Raw genomic sequence first — 20,218 nt, 5'->3', positions numbered from 1 at the left:
AAGCTTAAGGTTCCGTAGTAATTGTCCAAAAGAAGAAGAAGATGGTTTAAGGGGAGATATGTAAATAAGAATGTAATTAAAGCGCTAAAGCGAAAATATTTAACTAAGCATAACTTATTCCAAATAAATCAAAAATCTGTCGACACCTGTCTAAAATATCATTTATATAATCACAGCGATTTTTTTTCAAATCTATAATATGTTAATGACAGAACAATGTGTATAATTATTTTCATATCAGTGTAATAATTTTCGGAGTGTTTTTTTTTCCAGAGAGAATATCATATAATTTCACAGAGATATCAATGTATAATTCGGTTTTTTCGGCTCGGCAAATGTATAGAGATAATTTTTAGAAAGATAAGGGTTTAAAAACTTTGTGTCCAAGTCCAAGGGAAATAGAAAATTCTAATAAAACTGTGTTTTTCTAACGTGACCTGCCATCTAATTATGTTTTCTGTATCTGGGCAAAATAAGAGAAAGCCTAGGAAGTCAAATTTGTGCAGCGCCCTTGTGGTGATTTTTTAACAAAAACGGAACTGTACAAATTATCCAATAATAATAATTATTACTATCCACGAGACAGATATGGCAAACTTTCAAGATTTGGAAACAGTGTGGTAGATACATATTCCAGGTTAAATCTTTGTGAAAGACTTCCATTCAGAATACAAAAGTTGCTTGAAATAGCTTTCGACGAGTTCGGTGAAGACTTCGAAATAGTCAGGCACTTCCCTACCTTCCCCTGCTCACTGCCTTCAGCCTCACAACATAACCAAATTGGGGATACCATAGTGCCACTGGACCCGGGTATTTACGCAATAAACACATATAAAAAGCGAATAAACAGAATTCAGGCCAATGCCTTCGTGGTTTCGATTCTTCTAACTAGTCTCTAACTAGTTATCTCAGTCCGTCGCTTATATCGGCCAGACATTATCCAAACATTGGCACATTTAGCACACATATGCCTTAGGAGTCTAATTACTTGTTATATTGTTGAATTAATTATAAATAACGGCAGCCGCATAAACAAATTTAACAGGTCTACCCCTGGGTTAGGCCGCGCGTGTGCACAGCACACATCGCACATAAGCATGAGGCGCCTCTGGGATGAATATAACCCTCAATATTATGTACCTACCTAGGTTTCTGAGAACGTTAATAATAAAAAGTTAGGTATTAACTCAACGTTTGTAATTTACACATAAACATAAACTCGCCTAATTCTTCGTTATTTCTTATCAGTCGGGTGAAAATAATTTTAAAATTTGTTTATAACTTCACGGTTTTACTTTGGAACAACAAAGCGTATCCGTAAAACTACGATTAGGGACTGATTAGGATTTCTTCGAGTTGTAACACTCATAGATACATCGAACTATATCGATGCATAGATGCGATAAGGTTTAGCTGGGATTTAAAAACTAAAAACATGGTTTAGGGAAAGGTAGAAACTCTCAAGTTGCAATCTATCTACGTCGTTTCTTCATATAATAAAGAAAGAATACTTTTATCAATTACTATGTGTATTCAAAATAACATTCTGGTATTGTGCATCTCTTTCGTTTTAATGCAACATGCTTGGTAGTACCTGGCTATTAAACATAGCTACAGTCATTTCTGAATGGTAGTCTTTCACCATGGCAATGCTGAGAGTACATATCACTTAAGGATAATTTAAGAATAACTTATAGTTATGTACAATTTGACAATAAAATGTAATAGTTTACTAAAGTGGTAAACTCATATCGAATATCGACCCCTCCTACGTAAACTATCGTATCTTCAAAAGGAGAGCAGTTTAAAGTATTTTTTGTTCATACACCACATTGTATTATAGTATATTTGTACAGCACAAAGGAGTAACGATAAATGACAGTGTAAAAAAAACTTTTTACATATTTTTTTTTTTATTGATTCCCATTTTGTGGGTTACGATAGTTTACGTAGGAGGGTTCGATATTGATGTTGCCATTTAAAGTTTCTAATCAGCGCCCTTGAGATGATTTTGCACAAAAATACAATATAACATACAAATCATCCAAATATTATTTTTATTATTAAACTATTGTAACTCTCTCAATTAGTTTTTACAATTTGTCAGACTGTAAAAAAATATACATATTATGACGTACGGTACGGTAGATATTGGGGATCCTATTGCAATATTTACAGCAGCAAACCGGTTGTATATTTTATTTTAAATTATTAATGGTTCGGTTAGCAATAATAAGGGTATCGGTATATTGTGGCCAAATTGAAAGCATCAACCCTCTGCGATTTTTCAACATAGAAAAGTTATCCCTTACTTACATAATACATACCCGGTGACATGCGGAATCCCTCTATCCCCTTTCCAATACCCCTCAATCCTCCATTGTTGAAAACGTTGCAACAAAATATTGCACATTTATTTAAAGGCAATATTATTAATCGTTGGTTCCAGTTTCACATTGTGTGAATATTTTACTAATGGTCGAACACATATGAGTTAATATGTGATCAAATATAGTATAATTTCATATCAAAGTTTCTTAATATGTATTATTGTACAATTATACTACGGTTTTAGGTTGCTATTCTGTTATAAATAGATTACACACTATTGATGCTATGTTAGCTGATGTTTTTATTATTTCTAGTAAAAATATAAAGCCGTACTGATTGAACACTCTAGCAATGCATATTTTAACGAGGTCACTGCATAACAGTTTTTGTTTAATATTCATTTCATTCATTAACTTTGTTTATGTTAATTATTTTTTGTCCTGTTTACTTACGAGTATATAATCTTATAATTTTTCTTTTCTTTCTTCTTACTATATTGTAATTTGAATGTTAATTACTATCGTGTAGTATAAAATAAAGTCGCTATCCGCGTCTGTCTGTTTGTGCGCTTAGTTCTTCTGAACTACGCAACGGATTTTGATAGGTTTTCACTATTATTTAGAGAATTTCTTCCGGAAGGTTTATGTATATAATACATGCATATTATTTTTATAGAAAGTAGAGAAAAGTTGATGTTTTGTAACAGGCAAATTTTTTTCAAGCGCTTGTATAGCTAATGTTGGCTAAACCTTATAAGATACATCAAAATAATGTACTACGGAATTGTATATCTTAAAAAGGCCTACAGAAAAGTCTACAACGGTATATGTCTATATCATAATGGTAAGTATACATTTGCGCACTTAAACGCGAACCGAGCCACGAATTACGGGAAAGGAACGAAGCAACTGCAAGCTGCGTTTTGCGGTTGCTTCGTACCTTTCCCATAAGTTGAAGTTCAGTTCGGCAGTTCGGCTCACGTATGTATACGTATGCTCACGTATATACGTAGCATTATGGTAAGTATACACTTGCGAACCGAGAAACGAATTATGCTGCTGCCACACGTAAAGCTCACATCAAAAGTTAATGTACAGCGCATCATCTTTTCTACCGACACACGACGCTATCAAATATTTCTTCCTATGGTAGGAGAGGGGGTCAGTTGAATTCGAGAGCGGCCGAGGAACATAATTTCATCTGTCAAAGTGACAACTTTACTTACTGACAGCTTGAGCACGTTTTCGAAATGGATGATACTTGTCGCCTATTGCTGGATCTGTTGGACAGCTCATCCTCAGATGATGATGCCGCCAGCAGTGCTCAGTTGACTATATAATTATAAATGCTATTTATAAACTTTTTAGATTTTAAACAATCTGCGCGTAAATAGCGCATTTTCACATAACCTGACATAACCTCTCCGTCGAATCAGGAAATTCGCAGTTCGCACGCCGATCGAGGAAATCGACATATAATAAATTATTGTAAAATAAGCTCACGTCGATTTCCAAAAATGTCGAAGGCAAAGGCGGCAAGGACCAACACCAGGGCAGGAAACGAGAAGAGAGTACGAGAGCTGACGAGAGCAAACCAGATTACCCAGGAAAACAATCGAAAACAATCAACAAACGAACAAACTAGAAGCTTCTCTATGTAGGTATCAGGCCGTCCAACTTTATCAAAAAACCGAATGATATTACCATATAAAAATACTGAGTTAAAAATATGATTAATTTTGAAAGGGCGAAAATTTGTTTACTTCAAATTCAAATATTGATTATATTTATATTTTAAATATATGTTAAGTATGTTTGCCAAATAAAGTTTTTTTTTATGTTTCTAAATTTACTAGCACACATGACGATATGAGCTAACATAATAAATAAGAAATGCATTATTAGGCTGCTTATGTCATGGCTGTCAAAGGGAACACGGAACTTAGTTGGTAGCTCCGTAATTAAAATGACCCCCTCTCCTTTTTACGGCGGAGAGGGGGACGCATAACTTTTCAAATATCGCGTCGGGAGCGGTTACGTAAAATAAATTCGGTTAGCCAAGTTCAGAACCACACTTATAGCGCGTTATCTTTTTACGTGTGTCGGGTCTGTATGGGATTGTATGGCGAGCGCTATTGTGCTTTATATTATCTGTTGATGTGAGCTTTGCGTGTGGCAGCAGCTTTACAGGAAAAGAACGAAGCAGCTGCAAGCAGCGTTTCGCGCCATTTGCGGTTGCTTCATTCCTTTCCCATAAGTTGAGGTTCAGTTCGGCAGTTCGGCTCGCGTATGTATACGTAGCATAAGGATAACACGTATACGTCAGCTAGTAATAAATAATTAAATATCATGTCCTTGAAATGACATAACAGCTGAAATAAGTAGGTTGGTATACAATGTACATAGGTACCCATAAATATAAACTGCGTTGTTTTATTCCAGACAGAAAAAGCTGTGCAAAATTCATGACGCCAAAGCTCACTGCTTTTTTAATTATACGTGGTTGAGGCAAAATTTAAAAAATGCAATATAACCAAGGTCATTCAAGTTAAATAAGTTAAACTACTTTATGAAACTTAAGTTAAATAAAGTTCTTCGAAACTACGAAACGGATTTTGATAGGGTTTTCATTATCATTCAAATAATTTCTTTCGGAAGGTTTATATATATAATGCATGCAAAATTATATTTATAGAAAGTAGAGAAAAGTCTAGCAACCCCGGGTACACGTCAGGTAGTGTTTACTAAAATGGGCCAGTTTTGGAATAGGGTTGCTCCCCTTTGATTGTACGCCACTGAACTGTTAAATAGGGTAATTCCATAGACATATGAATATTATATGTCTGTGGGTAATTCCTATATTATCAAAACTAACCACAACAAATAACGTTATGTTAACAAACATTCAATTAATATTAATAATAATGATAACGGTTAATTAAGTAGTTTTCAGTTTAAATTATGATAAATGACGTCAGACTAATGAGACAAAACATAAATATTTAGATTTCATGTAAAAGCAATAGCAAACGCTGTGAGAAACCATGGTACCTAGTACCTACGTATTCAAATAAATACAAGAAAGAACAATGTTGTCATAACATGAAAATAAATACATAGTAATAGGTACATTTAATAATACATTCAAAATATAGATGAAAATAACAAATGTCCTGGTAAATTTTTTATTGAAATTAAACTTGTGTCAGGAGTTAAGATAGTAAAATTACTTTAACGGGTTATAATTTGCGTCTTTTAAACGTCTGAAATAATAGTAACACTTTTTTCTTATTGTTAGGTTATAAAACAAAGAACCAAAAGTGAATATTAACCTAGCCGCTGCACTTTTAGGAACAGATTGTGGAAATTACACATCGTTTCAACAATTATTCCATTATACATCTACTAGTAATCTACCATATCAAACTCCGTTGCAGAGTTTAGAAGAACTAAGCGCACAAACAGACAGACGCGGATAGTGACTTGTTTTACACTATTTAGAGATTTACAAGCACAGAATAGGTTATTTCGTAATTAGTTTCTTAGTTTGGGTTAATTAAGTAGTTTAGGGTATTTAGATAATAGGAAACTTTCGCAAGTATCAATCCACATTCCAAACATAAAAAAATCATCGTTTTACGAGAAATTTTGAACTCTGAATAAAAATTGTATTTTAATGCATCTTTTACCGTCTCTCCCGAAGTAAATAGGTTGTTTTTGTAGTAATTAAGTTGAAGCTAAGTGTAATTTCCACAATCTGTGCATATATAAAATTCAGCAGTTAAATAAATATTTACCCTATGTTTTATACAACGGTAAGTTTTGGTGGGATTTTTAAACGGACCAATAATGCACAAAAAATGAGGTATCAATGTAAAACTTTCAAAATCATTATCAGGTTGATAATTTGTTACTTGCACTTCTATAGAAATCAAGTCTCATAAATATATATACCTACAAATATATAATAATTATCTTGATTACTTACTGAATTAAACTCTTGTAAACTGATCATTCAAAGTTTATACTAAATGAAAACACTGTTTTTAATTTATTTATAACTGAACGTAAACTTTTGTAAAATGACACAACCGTAATTTATTTAAATTAATTAAGTGTTCATTTATTTATTATTTTTTACAGATAGCGAAATAAACACTTGCAATAAATACACGAAGAATGGAAGAATACGAAAGAAGGAACGGTAAAGCACGACAAACCAACGACAAATTCTCCGATGAACTAAATTTGTATGACTGAAAATGATGTTCAACATTATGTTTTGAATTGAGCGCGTCGAGTCTCAATTTCAGTGGGCGCATAAAATATGGCTAACTCATCACAAAAGCAATGAATTGCAGAAAAATAATAAATAAATGGTACGTCTTTTTGATGTAAGGGCGTTTTTTGTAGTAAGTAAACACCCCGCCAAGTTTGGCGAGAAATATTCAGGGGTTGTTAGGAATAAATTTTGCGGGGTGGCAGTATTTTATTTATATTATTTACGAAGTAACGTAATACGACAAAAAATATTGGTTTGGACTATCGTCGTAGACGTTGGAGTATATATATTTTTAATTTATATTATTTTATTTTTATAACAGAACCTATAGATAAAGTACAAAATTTATGAGAAATTACCAACTAGCAATAAGTATTACTACGGATATTATAATATATGAGAGGTATACAAGAAAACTAGTCACTTACAACTTTTACAAATTTTTCAGAAAACACGAAAATGTTTTTTCGCCTTTGTTATTTTAGTTATTGAAAAGATTTGTTTTATGTTTTAGTTACTACCATTCTATACTCTTACATTCAACAAAGAATTACGATTTTTTCCACCATGGCCAAAATATTGGAGTAAATAAAATAAGCAGTTGCACTTTTGCCTTTTCAGATTTTACAAAGTGTCACTTTTGCAGCCCATCGAAATGCACAGTGGTGCACAACAACAGCGGCCATTTAAGATAAAGCTGAAAGGATGATTCTGATTGGTTGAAATTTAAAAGCAGTGGTTTGTCGTATAATCCCTTTTAAAATGTTGTTTTTTGTGGAAAAGTGGTATTTCTGCTTTCAAACATCGAATGTATTGTTTTTTTTCTTCATTTTTTGTGATAAGTTTTCAATTGTACCCCTCATATGAAACAAACAAACTATACAAAGACGTCAGAATTATATTTATTTTTACACAGCATTTTAGACGGCCTCCGTGGTCGAGGGGTAAGGCTCTCGACTAGCAAGCCGAAAGTCGCAGGTTCAAATCCCGGGTTGCGGATGTAAATTTTATGTGAATATTTTGAGTTATTTTATAATTTACTCAGTCAAAATAATGTATAGCATATTTGCGGCACGTTCCAGAGTGGAAAATACTCTCAGTATCGCCCTGGTGTAAGACCACCACTCAGAATTGAATCGTGGCTTGAAACGGTTTAGGCCGTGTTTAGTGACCAGATCTGAATAGCCAGGTACTTCCCCACCTTCCTCGTTCACGTTTCCTTCCCCTCCCCACTACCTTCAGCATCACAATATACCCCGTAGACGTTAAGAAGCAGTTGGGACTCTTGTGCGGTTCCACATTTAAAAAAAAGCTGTTGAGATAAGTCGAGGTTAAGAATCCTGTGACCGATATATTTGCCAATTTAATTACGGAGTCGGTAACTTTTGAATTTAATTTAATTACCAAAAAAAATATTTGTGAAAAAACGTCCTCTAAATTAATAAATGCCTTAAGCCTTCTTTTTTGAATAATTATTATACTTATCTTCGACAAATACGTTGGATCTTTCAAAGCGTAATAAGCTCATGATGGAATTACGTTGCAAGCTAAAAATAGTTACGTTGATCTAGAAATTGCAGAAAGAAGTTGTTATCTAAGACATAATCATAATCAATCACAAATGGAAGCCATCCTAAGATCATGCCTTTAGAGAAATGAGTCAGTTTAAACTACATAACACATCTACCAAACTAACCTAACAAGCAATATCGATCAACGTTTTTTCTATTATTTTTTACTACAGTTGAAAATCCCTGCCTAGACAAGCACAGCTGCCCGAATCCCAAATATGGTTCTTCGATACTTCGATTGTCATCGCTCAAAAACTACAAAATGAAATATTTATTTGCTTTACAACCCTTCGCATATTTTTCGGCAATGCATTTTATAACGTTATAAAAATATAAGATAGGTAACTAAAGTTTTTTCCAAAATTATTTTTCATTCCACAAAGTAATCAACCAAACAGCATAGAAGATTACCAACATAATTACCAATAATCGGCAACAAAAATAAGAACTAACGATGTGGTCATGATGTGGTAAGACAATCAAGAGGAAACTTTCAAAAACCCTTTGTGAAACCCCATAGTCCAGTTTTCTTTGGAAAGTTGATGGCAGTGAGGCATGGAACTTGCAGAGGAAGGATGAAAGCATAAATGATGAAAGTAGACTGAATGCAGTAGAAATGAAATCTCTGAGGCGTATATGTGGTAAAACCATGCATGTGAGAAATGTGGAGATTTACAAAGAATGCCAGGCTGATGTAAGCGTAATGAGTGAGATTATGAAAGGGACGCTCCGATGTGGAATGCAGAGCGAATGAACGAAGAAAAGAGTATAAGGAGAATATATGATGCGAGTGTGAATGGTAGCAGAAGTCGTGGACGCCCGAGGAAGACTTGGCACGATCAAGTGAACCAGATACTTGAGTCGGGCCATGTCAAGAGTCAAAATAACCGAGTAACAAAGTAACAAAACCGAGTAACAAAATAACAAAGTATGTATGAGACAATGTATAAATGTGAATGAGGCAAAGAGTGTGTGTCAAGACCAAGTTTGGCGGTCCATCCTCTTCGCTTACTCCTGCAGTAAAACAGGGTAATGGTTAGTTAATTAGTTCAGTTAGTTAAGCTCAAAATTATCCCCTTTGTAATGAAAATAACACTTAATATGACGACCGGCTAAATACGCATTCTGTAGCCTAAAAATATCACGTGTCAAATTTAAAAAGAAAATATATTTTAGGGTTATGTTTTGTGGTTTGACGTTTGACGTTATCTCTGAAAATATTTTATTCATTTATTGCTTTATATAATTTATTATTTACAATTTATAAGCAATAATGGCAGATAATTGGATAGACGGTATCGATGATATCGAAGATTTGGTTTTATCACAGGACATAACTCCCAAGGAGCGATACAGTAGCAAGAAATCTGTCACAGTTAGATCGAGAAAGAACCAAAACATCGAAAAAGACTGTAATTTTAGAGAGAAAAATGTATTGGAGAGTGTTATTCCAGGTATTCAATTGAGGATTTTTAAAAATCATTTACGTAGACTTTTAAAGTATTTTTAACGTCATAACAAACGAAAGTCAACAACAACATTCCGGTTATTGAGTAATACGCAGCGTTATTGAAATTACCGGCATTGGAGTTATGATATGATCCAACCGTTGTTGTATAAATATTTTATGAAATGTTAGCTGGATGTTTTACATTAAGATTTAAGTATTTAAAAAATAGCAACGTTTATTTTCAATAAATTCACCTGAAAGATAATTTAATGGTTGGATCATTTTTTCATCATTTTAATCATTCTATTATTTTCTATTTTGTCATCATTTAATCAGTTTCTTATACACTGTCTCAATTTATTAGTAATAATATAGAAGAATTGACTAAACTTATTCTAATAAAAATAAAAGTAAACGTTTATCTAACCGCCGCACTTTAATAGGCACAGATTATGAGACGTGTTGGGTAAGTTTTTAGATTCTCACGGCCAAAAGCATTTTTGTTGTTTGTTTTTGGGGTGTTATGCCGTGTTGCGCTAACTCCTTCTTTAGCCGACGTTTCGGACAGCGTTGCAGTGTCCATCATCAGGGCAGAGCCGGTAGATCCGCCCTGATGATGGACACTGCAACGCTGTCCGAAACGTCGGCTAAAGAATGAGTTAGCGCAACACGGCATAACACCCCAAAAACAAACAACAAAAATGAGACGTGTTGTTTGTTTCAGGATAATTACTACAAGAAACAACGATTTAGGTCGGGATGGATATTAAAAGATGCTATATGATTCCATTTTCATTCAATCAAAGTTCAAAATGTACCTTATAAAACAATCACTTTCCCGCCATTTTGGACTTATTGTATATGACACTCGCAAAAGTTTCGTTTCAATTTAAATATGCATAAATTACTTAATGAAACCAAACTTAATAAATTAGGTTCTTCATAACCTATTTAGTGCATATAAATAGTTGTTTCTTGTTAGGGAAATAATTACTAAATAAAATCCAAAATGACGAAAATTTGAGCTTTAATTAAATAAAAAATTGAACTTAAATGCATATCTTAGCATTTCTCCCGACGTAAATAGTTGTTTCTTGTAGTAATTAAAAAAGTTGAAACAATGTGTAATTTAAAAAATCAGTGCCTTTAAAAATTAAAAGTGCAGTGGTTAAGTAAATTATATTTACCTCATCAATGTATCTATTTGAATATTGTAGGAACACAGACAATCTATGTGAAGACCTGGGGCTGCGCCCATAACAGCTCCGACTCGGAGTACATGGCCGGGCAGCTGGCGGCCTATGGGTACCAACTGACCCAAAAGAAGTGGGATGCTGATCTTTGGCTGCTCAACTCATGCACCGTCAAAAATCCTGCCGAAGATCACTTTAGGTCTGTATTATTAATATTCCAAGAAATTAAAATACAGTAAACTCTCAGTAATCCACTATTTGATTATCCGACAACTACTATATAATGCCATTATTTTTACTAGTTGAAAACACAAAATCAAGTTTTATAATTTGCCGCTGTTCTTATGTCAAATTCAGTAGATCGTCGCATGCCTAATTACTATACCGCCGTCTAGCTTGCTCTCGCTGACCATTTTAATAGTCATCAGGATTAATTACATAGTATTATTATCATTTTATTTCTTTTGAAGAGAGGTAAACATTCCCAGGTTAAAATGTGATCCATAAATAAACCACTCACTAGATCGATATCTTCGGGCTTTTTGTATGAAATAAATTGGTCCTAAAAACCAAAGATATAACAATATATAGACAGTAAGATTCTCATTCGGAGCCTACTTATTATACTATACACCAATGAAAAACTATGAAAGTTTATTCCATAGACTTTCAGAGTTTTTCATTGGTGTATATAGTTAGGCAATCATATGACGTCACAATATTTCAGTTCCAATTTTCGATCGGAGTTATACCCCCCTGGTGTGATCTCACCTGTATTTTTCTATGGTCTATTTCATAGAATCTATGAAATTCTTATTTCATAGAATCTGTGAAATAGATTAGTGAGAATAGGCTTTTCTATGGAACAGACATCCAACAAACATGAAGATGAGGAAATCATGATGTACCACCAACAAACAACCAGCCTCTGAACAAGAATACATAGTGAGGAGGATTGTGATTAAACTACAAAACTTTATATTTTTTAAACAGTCATTAATAAAAATTAAACTTTAACTTTCATTCTATAAATTGACCGTCGATTCTCATTGAATAATGGAGTAGAGTGACAAAAAAGCAGACATACCCTAATGCAGACAAAAAAACGTGATAGAAATGCTAAAATAATTTTTCCTCTTTTCAGGAATGAGATAGAGCTAGGGCGCACGCGGGGGCGCCACGTGGTGGTGGCGGGATGCGTGCCGCAGGGCATGCCCCGGGCCGAGTACCTCAAGGGGCTGAGCATTGTGGGTGTCCAGCAGATCGACCGCATCGTGGAAGTTGTAGAAGAGACCCTCAAAGGTTTTATTTTTTTCATACTTTTTATATCTACCTTTATATACATTATTTAATACTTTTTATACTTATACTGTTTTAGTTAATTTATACTTTTATATTTTTTTATACTTTATACTCGTCAAATTTATAAACTTACGAATTCTGTATGTTAGTTACCGACAGGAAATTGCCCCATATCGTACTTATTTCGGGCAATATTGAATATCACTGTTTCTATATGTTGTCTATGGTCTACTGAAAATGTCTGATACATAGACATAATATATATTTAAAAAAATGCAACTTTTATGATGTAATTTTTAGAAAACAATTTGAAATTACGTCTACATGCAGACTGCTGATACAAAACTGGAATATTTCATTAGAGGAACGTTCTTGACATCTTTTGGTATTCTATAGGAGCTTAGTCAAGCTAGCGATTATTAGCTGATTGCGGAAAATTCTAAATAAATTTATTTTAATTCATAAAAATCAGATACCTTCAGCTACCCATATTTAAGTATCTATCGCACAAGGGCATTAGCGGTGGAATCCAAATTTGGGTAGCTATCTCTCAAATGGTTTTGTGACAGAATTGAAGTAATCCTTCACGGTCTTATGTAGAAAACAGAAAAGTTAATTATTCTCATAATATTCTTCTCTCTTCTTCAGGTCACACAGTTCGCCTATTCGGTAAAAAGAAGAACGAAGAGGGAAAGAAGTCGGGTGGGGCGTCGCTCCTGCTGCCGAAGGTGCGCAAAAATCCGCTGGTGGAGATCATCGCTATCAACACGGGCTGCCTGAACCAGTGCACCTACTGCAAGACCAAACACGCGCGCGGCGAACTTGGCTCCTACCCGCCTGAGGAGATTGTGGAACGTGCCAAGCAGTCCTTCGAGGAAGGAGTGTGCGAGATATGGCTGACTAGTGAAGATACAGGTTAAAATTAATTATAATTGATAAGGAAACGGTGTGCATAGCTCCCAGGCAACTATGCAAGTCTCAAAAGTGGTATAAATACTCTCAATATAGCCGTGTTGATCTGTGAACAGATCTGAATAGCCGGGGACTTACTCTCCTTGTATGCTTCAGCCTTACAATGTGCCGTAATCGGGGATGCCATAGTCTCACCACCTCTGGTTAGCAGGAAGCAGTTGAAGTCTTTTGCGGTATTCACATAAATCTGCTTCACAGCTCAATCCACTATCAGGGCAGATGTGTAATCGACGTGGCAAAGTGTGTGCTTAGGTATGTATGTAGGTGAGATACCGTGTTGCCAACTCCAATCCTCTAAGAGCTGGTATTACGGTATGTATAATTAAAAATAGTTTTCTTCGTTTAGTTTTGCTGTAGCCGTCAGTTACCGGATACTAAGAACTATTGAGCTTAACCCCGTTGTCTTTATTAATGTTAAGGCGATGCCATACGTAGTAATGCAAAATCATGTGTTTTTGGTTTGAAAATTTGGTCGCCTAGAAATGTTTCAGGTGCTTTAATTAAATACTGTGAGTAGAATACATCTTGACCTTTGAAATAATCGAGTATTTTTTATAAGTCCAGAAAAAAATAATGTACAGGCCTATGAAAACTGCTTTTCAAAATCTCTTACTTACGAACCCATTTTCGGTTATGATTTAATTGTGTAATGTGGCAAATTAAGTTATTTATAAAATTATTGGAAAAAAATAAAATATTTGTGCCTGAACATCCACAAAATAAAATAAAAGGCACTTTTTGGCCATGTTTTTTTCTTGCATAAATCAAAACAGGCCATTTATCGCCATTTACGTAAGGGTTGTTATTGATAGCGGCTCAATTTAAAGATGAATATTTGGCCTCCAGGAACATATGGCCGAGACATTGGCACATCGCTACCTTCGCTGCTGGAGGAGCTGGTGAAGGTGATCCCCGAAGGTTGCCGACTCCGACTGGGCATGACCAACCCGCCCTACATCCTGGAGCACCTGCAGAGCATGGCCAACATCTTCCAGCACCCGCGAGTTTATAAGTAACACCTGCTTTACAATAATTTCTTTTAACTATATTTATGTGTATGCACCATAGAATAAATAATAACACCAGAAGTGCCTTCCATACAAATTTGAAAAGAAACAGAATTTCCATTTAGCTCAATAGCCCAGCGCTGCGTCAAACTTATACTCGCCTGACGTCGTAGATGTCCATCCATCCCATTTAAATTTCGTGAACAGTTTTGTATTGGAAATTTAAGCCTCTATTAGGCAAATACTTGGATCACGAAACACCACAAGGCACTTCTTGTGTTCTTCTTTATTCTATGGTATGTTCGCTTCCTGGTCTTATTGTATCTTACAAAATAAATCTCTAAATAGTATAAAGTAAAGTCGCTATTTGTCTGTTTGTGCGCTTAGTTCTTCTAAACTGCGCAACGATTTTTGATAAAGTTTTCACTATCATTTAGAGAATTTCTTCCGGAAGGTTTACGTATATAATACACGCATATTATATTTATAGAAAGTAGAGAAAATTCAATGTTTTATAATAAAGTCAAAAAAATATACTTTTGGGCACTACATTGCTAATGCTGTCCAAACCTTATGAGATACGTAGAAAAGTCTGGAATGATCTATCTGTGTAGACTTAATGGGTAAAACGGTATTGATAAAAACATACTAATCTACCAATTTTGGAGCTAGGTATTACAGGTAATATAGGTTATCAACTGTCTGACTGCAACTTGTTCTAAGAACTCAAACCTAGAGAAAGTCATGCTAGAAGAAGAAGAATGATTGAAAAAATAAGGATAAACTATAAAACACTGAGGTTAACCAGATACGACATGTTGTTTGACAATCTTCTGAGTAGATTACATTGACATTTGCCGCAATGAAGAAAAACAAGTTCTATGTCGTTATTTTAATTGAATGAAGAAGTTAACATCCGTGTAGATCACAGGTTCTCAAACTTATTTCGACCACCACCCACATAGAGATTAAAAAAATTCTAGTGCCCCACAGTGGGCTGAAAATCGCCTTTCATAGACATAGAGACTTGAATTTTCAAGGGTATTTTTTTTGGCTAGAAATGGATTCTGCTGATCATTACTATGCTATAAAATTTCGTACGAAGCAATTGCGTGTACAAATGAAGGAGTTATCATTTTTTAAAGAAAAAATTGTATGGCACTGACATTAAAAATGAGGCTATCTCTGGAATCATAAGGTTGGCCATTCTATCCTTACACACAGATATACTACTATTTATTTGTATTTTTTTGACATACTTCGTATTGTGGCGCAACTTATGATTTTTTTTTTTTTAAATCCTCAAAGTTGAAAAAAAAACTTTTTTATGTTGATGATTCATTTTAATGCTTAAATGCTTTACATGTGAGTATGCTTTGTCTAGTTTTCAATATTTTATTTACACTGCAAGCCTAAAAGCATTTAAGCATTAAAATGAATCATCAACATTATAAAGTTTTTTTTTTTACTTTGAGGATTTAAAAAAAAAAATCATAAGTTGCGCCACAATACGAAGTATGTCAAAAAAATACAAATGAATAGTAGTATATCTGTGTGTAAGGATATAATGGTCAACCTTATGATTCCAGAGATAGCCTCATTTTTAATGTCAGTGCCATACAATTTTTTCTTTATAAAATGATGACTCCTTCATTTGCACACTCAATTGCTTCGTACGAATTTTTATAGCATAGTAATGATCAGCAGAATCTATTTCTAGCCAAAAAAAATACCCTTGAAAATTCAAGTCTCTATGTCTATGAAAGGCGATGTTCAGCCCACTGTGTGCCCCCCATATTTTTAACATACCTTTTTACATTTCCATTTGTTGCTGTTGCAAAAACAGTTATTGCAAATATGTTTAAGCATGCATTATTATATGGATAGGATAGATAGGGTGTGATCCATATCTATCAAAAGAAGACTTTGAATTTAAAACCTATCTAATGTGAAGGATGAATCTGATGTATTTCAACGAGTTAGTTAATTAATATCAGGCTCGAATTCTCCTTAAAAAAAGTCGCAGCGTTCAGTAACTTGCAACCGATTTGGAAGTAAAACAAACTATTGTTACTTAATTCAGATAGATTCTGTCGGATTTTTATAGATAGTATTTGTCTGACATCCCCCTCTGGATTTCCTTAACGCCCCCTAATTTTCTTTGAGCCTTCTACTGCCCCCCTGAAAGCCTCCAGCTCCCACAAGGGGTTTTTTTCGCCCACTTTGAGAAAGACTGGTGTAGATTAAAGCCAAATTAATTGAAGTTCACGGGAAGTGCAAAAGAATATTCTTTATTAATACAACATTCGTTTGATGACCTAATTTACCGGTACCATTGATGTCATTGCAAATGGACTTAACCCCCTCTGGTCTATACAAAAAAATCATATTTTCAAATATTCTCGCTTGACTTTTTCGTTTTATACAAACCTTTACCGGGAAGAACTGTTTTGGCGGTTTTCTGTTTTATAGAATTTTTTCAAATGTCAAGGGAGCATCTGTGGTAAAATTTTAAATTCAAATAGTAAGCTTTGTGTTATCTCTTTCTAAATCTGTTTATGTTATGCATAGAATAAGGAAGTACACAAGAAATGCCTTGTGGGCATGTTTTCAAATATTTGCCTTATCGAGGCTTAAATTTACAATACAAAACTGTGTTTACAAAATTCAAATGGGATGAAAATCTACAATATCAGGCGAGTGTAAGTGAGACAGAGCGTTGGGCTATTGGGCTAAATGGAACATTTGTTTCCGTTCAAATTTGTATGGACGGCACTTCTAGTTTTATTCTTTATTCTATAAAATTATATATCTGACCATAATAGGGGTTGTCGTTTAGTGACAGATATAGCACCACGTGACCCGAGTTTTAATTGTATTTATTTATTTCATTACTAGCTGTACCCCGCTCAATCTGTCTGTGCAGATAGAGAAACAATAGCGCGTGTTGCTTTTACGTCCAAAAGATGGCGCTGTTTTTCAAAAAAGCATGTTTTTATCTGTCGCAGGTGACATCTATATAATACAGGTATATAAAATCACCCGCGAACGCAAATTTGTGTCAAAATTTCAAAGCAACCGGTGAAGAACCTTTGGAAATTTAAGATTTTGAACAAACGAACAATTACATTTTTCTTGTGTTAGTTTTAATATTTATTTATTTTGTTGTTTTTGTAGATTTCTTCATGTTCCTGTGCAGTCGGGGAGTGACCAAGTTCTCTCTGATATGAAGAGAGAGTACACCAGATCTGAATTTGAACGAGTAGTCAATTATTTGCGGGATCGGTGAGTGTTATGTTCAAGCTGACTTATTGTTTATTGTTATTAAGTTTAATTTGTAGAACTCCATTTTAATTTTTATTTTTTATATATTCAATAATATTATTATTGGGTTTATAAAAACAGTTTATTTTTAAACAAGTTCTGCTGTGTAATTATTATTACGCGTGACAGCTGTTTCGCCCTCTGAAGGCATTATCAAACAGTTTGATAATGCCTTCAGAGGGCGAAACAGCTGTCACGCGTAATAATAATTACACAGCAGAACTTGTTTAAAAATAAACTGTTTTTATAAACCCAATAATAATATTACTGACTTATTGTCTTTATTCAGCCTACCTTCAATTTGGTTTGTTTTGACAGAAACGAGCATAATTATTAAGTACATATTGAATTCATGTATTTATTGAAAGAAATAATTTCACTAGAATCATTTGATTGTGGTTCATTCCATTATTTACATAGTAATGACTCTCATACTGACGAAAGAAAGGTAAGTTCATGTTAAATCTCGCCATAACAATATGTTTGTACATAAATTGTCGTTGCTCGGAGGCAATTGGTGTTTAATATATGTTTTCACTATTGATAAATGACATTGAAAGAAGTGTAAGGAGAATGTATGACGCAAATGTGAATGGTAGAATAAGTCGAAGATGCCCGAGGAACCGGATACTTAAGTCGAGCCATGTCAAGAGTCAGAATAAGAGAAGAGTACGTATGAGACGATGGATGAATGTGAACAAGGGTAGACTTGTATGCTAAGACCGAGTTGTTTAGCGGCCCGTCCTATGCCTACTCCTGCGAGGAAACAGCATAATACTGGACATACTTAGCATGCACACATACTTATTTTGTACTCTTGTGATTGTACACACTTATTTAAACTCCTTTATATAACTTTTTATGATAATGTAACTACACACTTATATTGTAACTACTTATATATTTTATATTCTCTTTATTTTGTTATGTCCTTTTTACAAGCCTATAATAATTTATCTATATGAAATGTAAAAGCCTTCAAGCCATGAATAAATAACATATTTTTGACAGGACTAAAGAAACAAATCAAATTATTTATATTGACTGATAGTGATTATTTTTGTCATTCCAGTGTGCAGGGGATGACAATAGCCACCGACATAATCTGTGGCTTCCCGACCGAAACTGAGAAAGACTTCGAAGAGACCATAACTCTCTGTGACCAGTACAAGTTCCCCAGTCTCTTCATCAACCAGTTCTTCCCGCGTCCGGGCACTCCCGCCGCGAAAATGCAACGAATTCCCGCCAACGAGGTTAAAAAACGGACCAAGCAACTCACGGAACTATTCAACTCGTATACTACCTATGATAATAGATTAGGTGAAATTCAAGAAGTGTTAGTAACAGACATTTCTCACGATACAAAGTTTTTCGTTAGTCATAATATAAATTACGAACAAGTTCTGGTTCCACGGTGGGAAAACGTCATGGGGAAGATTTTAACGGTGAAAATAGTTAAAGTTTCGAAGTTTTGCATGTTTGGCGAGCCGCTTGAGGATAAGATCATGAGTCCAGGAGTCGGCCAGCCCCTGAAGCAGGGCCAGGTGTCGGGGTGTCGCTTGGAACTGAAGGAGATTACTTTAAAGAACAGTAACGGCTTTATAAGTGTTGGAGTGAAGTGTGCCTTGTTTGTTCTGTGCTTCGCTTTCATGATAAAGCTGGTGTGCAATGTTGTGTGATATTCTATGTGAATTTAGTTTGTAAATAAAAATATTAAAATAATTTTTGTTTTGTTATTTACTAGTAATTGCATGGTTACGACCCGGTTTTGTCCAATTTTCAACACTCTTTTTTCTAGTTATAGATTTTCTAATGAACAGTAAAATTGTCATCCATTTTATAGTCATAGATCTTCTAATGAACAATAACATTGTCATCCATTTTATAGATATAGATCTTCTAGTGAACAGTAATATTTTCATCCATTTTATATTTATAGTTCTTCTAGTGAACCATAATATTGTCTTCCAATAGAAAACTCCCTTTTCCAGTTATATATCTTCTGTTCGTGAACAATAATATTGTTATAAAGTTTTCTTACTGTAGTGCATCTGATTGAACCTTCCTACCCAGGAACTTGAGTCCACAACCCTACCAACAGAGCCAAATCCCGATTGGATTAGACTGATATTTATTGCATATGTCAATTGCTGTAACATCATTGAATTTTAAAGAAATGCATATATGGCATGCGTGTGCGTGTCCAAGATTTACATTTATTCATTACCTAAAACAAAAGTGAAATTAAAATAGATGTATGTAAATATATATTCATAAAGAAGAGGGTCCATGGCAAAGTGGTTTTATTTTTTATACAAATCAACAGTTTTATTCCGAGATTGATGAAATTTGGACCCTCGATCTTCAAAACGAGAGGAAGGTGACTGTCTACATGAGATTTTGAAAAACCACCTTCATCCCCTTTTCCCACCCCTTTCTACAGAATTTTGATATTTCTTGATGAAATTTTGCACACTTAAATAAAATAATAGAAAAATTATTCTACTCAGATTTCGAAAAACTCTGTTTAAAGCTTGGACAACGCCGGGGACTTGATAAATAAGAATAATATGTCTAATCTAATTTAGTTAGATAGTTATTTCAAGCTCCGTAGTTCATGATAGGAATGACTTGCGTGCTGAAAATACAAGTCGTATTAATCTGGAAATTGTAGACAAAAAAAGTCTTCGTAATCGCTAATAAGTCAGAGCTCCATCGTTTGGGAGTTTCGGAAAAGAATAGATATTTAAAAGTATTCATACTTTTCTGCCACATGAGTGTATAAAG

At 34.2% G+C, this 20,218-nt stretch overlaps 2 protein-coding genes across 2 annotated transcripts in view; one reads left to right on the top strand and one right to left on the bottom strand.

The window, feature by feature from the left end:
• Tre1 (Trapped in endoderm 1) overlaps positions 1-6,555 on the bottom strand; it is a 94,004-nt gene extending 87,449 nt beyond the window's left edge. The window contains exon 1 of the mRNA XM_089633647.1: positions 6,319-6,555. The gene's annotated coding sequence lies outside the window, so the exon portion shown is untranslated. The remainder of the gene's footprint in view (positions 1-6,318) is intronic.
• A 2,815-nt stretch (positions 6,556-9,370) lies between these two features.
• On the top strand, positions 9,371-19,110 carry LOC149422183 (threonylcarbamoyladenosine tRNA methylthiotransferase). Its single transcript, XM_089633644.1, has 7 exons — positions 9,371-9,637; positions 10,851-11,025; positions 11,971-12,128; positions 12,777-13,043; positions 13,947-14,112; positions 17,285-17,392; positions 18,504-19,110. Exons 1-7 carry the CDS (start codon positions 9,457-9,459, stop codon positions 19,108-19,110), a joined length of 1,662 nt encoding a protein of 553 aa, XP_089489770.1. The 5' UTR covers positions 9,371-9,456.
• Positions 19,111-20,218: the final 1,108 nt, after the last annotated feature.

This window comes from Hesperophylax consimilis, chromosome 7 (assembly GCF_061612785.1).
Source record: "Hesperophylax consimilis isolate HC1 chromosome 7, BYU_Hcon_1.0, whole genome shotgun sequence".
Classification (NCBI taxonomy): Eukaryota; Metazoa; Arthropoda; class Insecta; order Trichoptera; family Limnephilidae; genus Hesperophylax; species Hesperophylax consimilis.
This window is presented reverse-complemented; position numbering and strand designations above follow the sequence as displayed.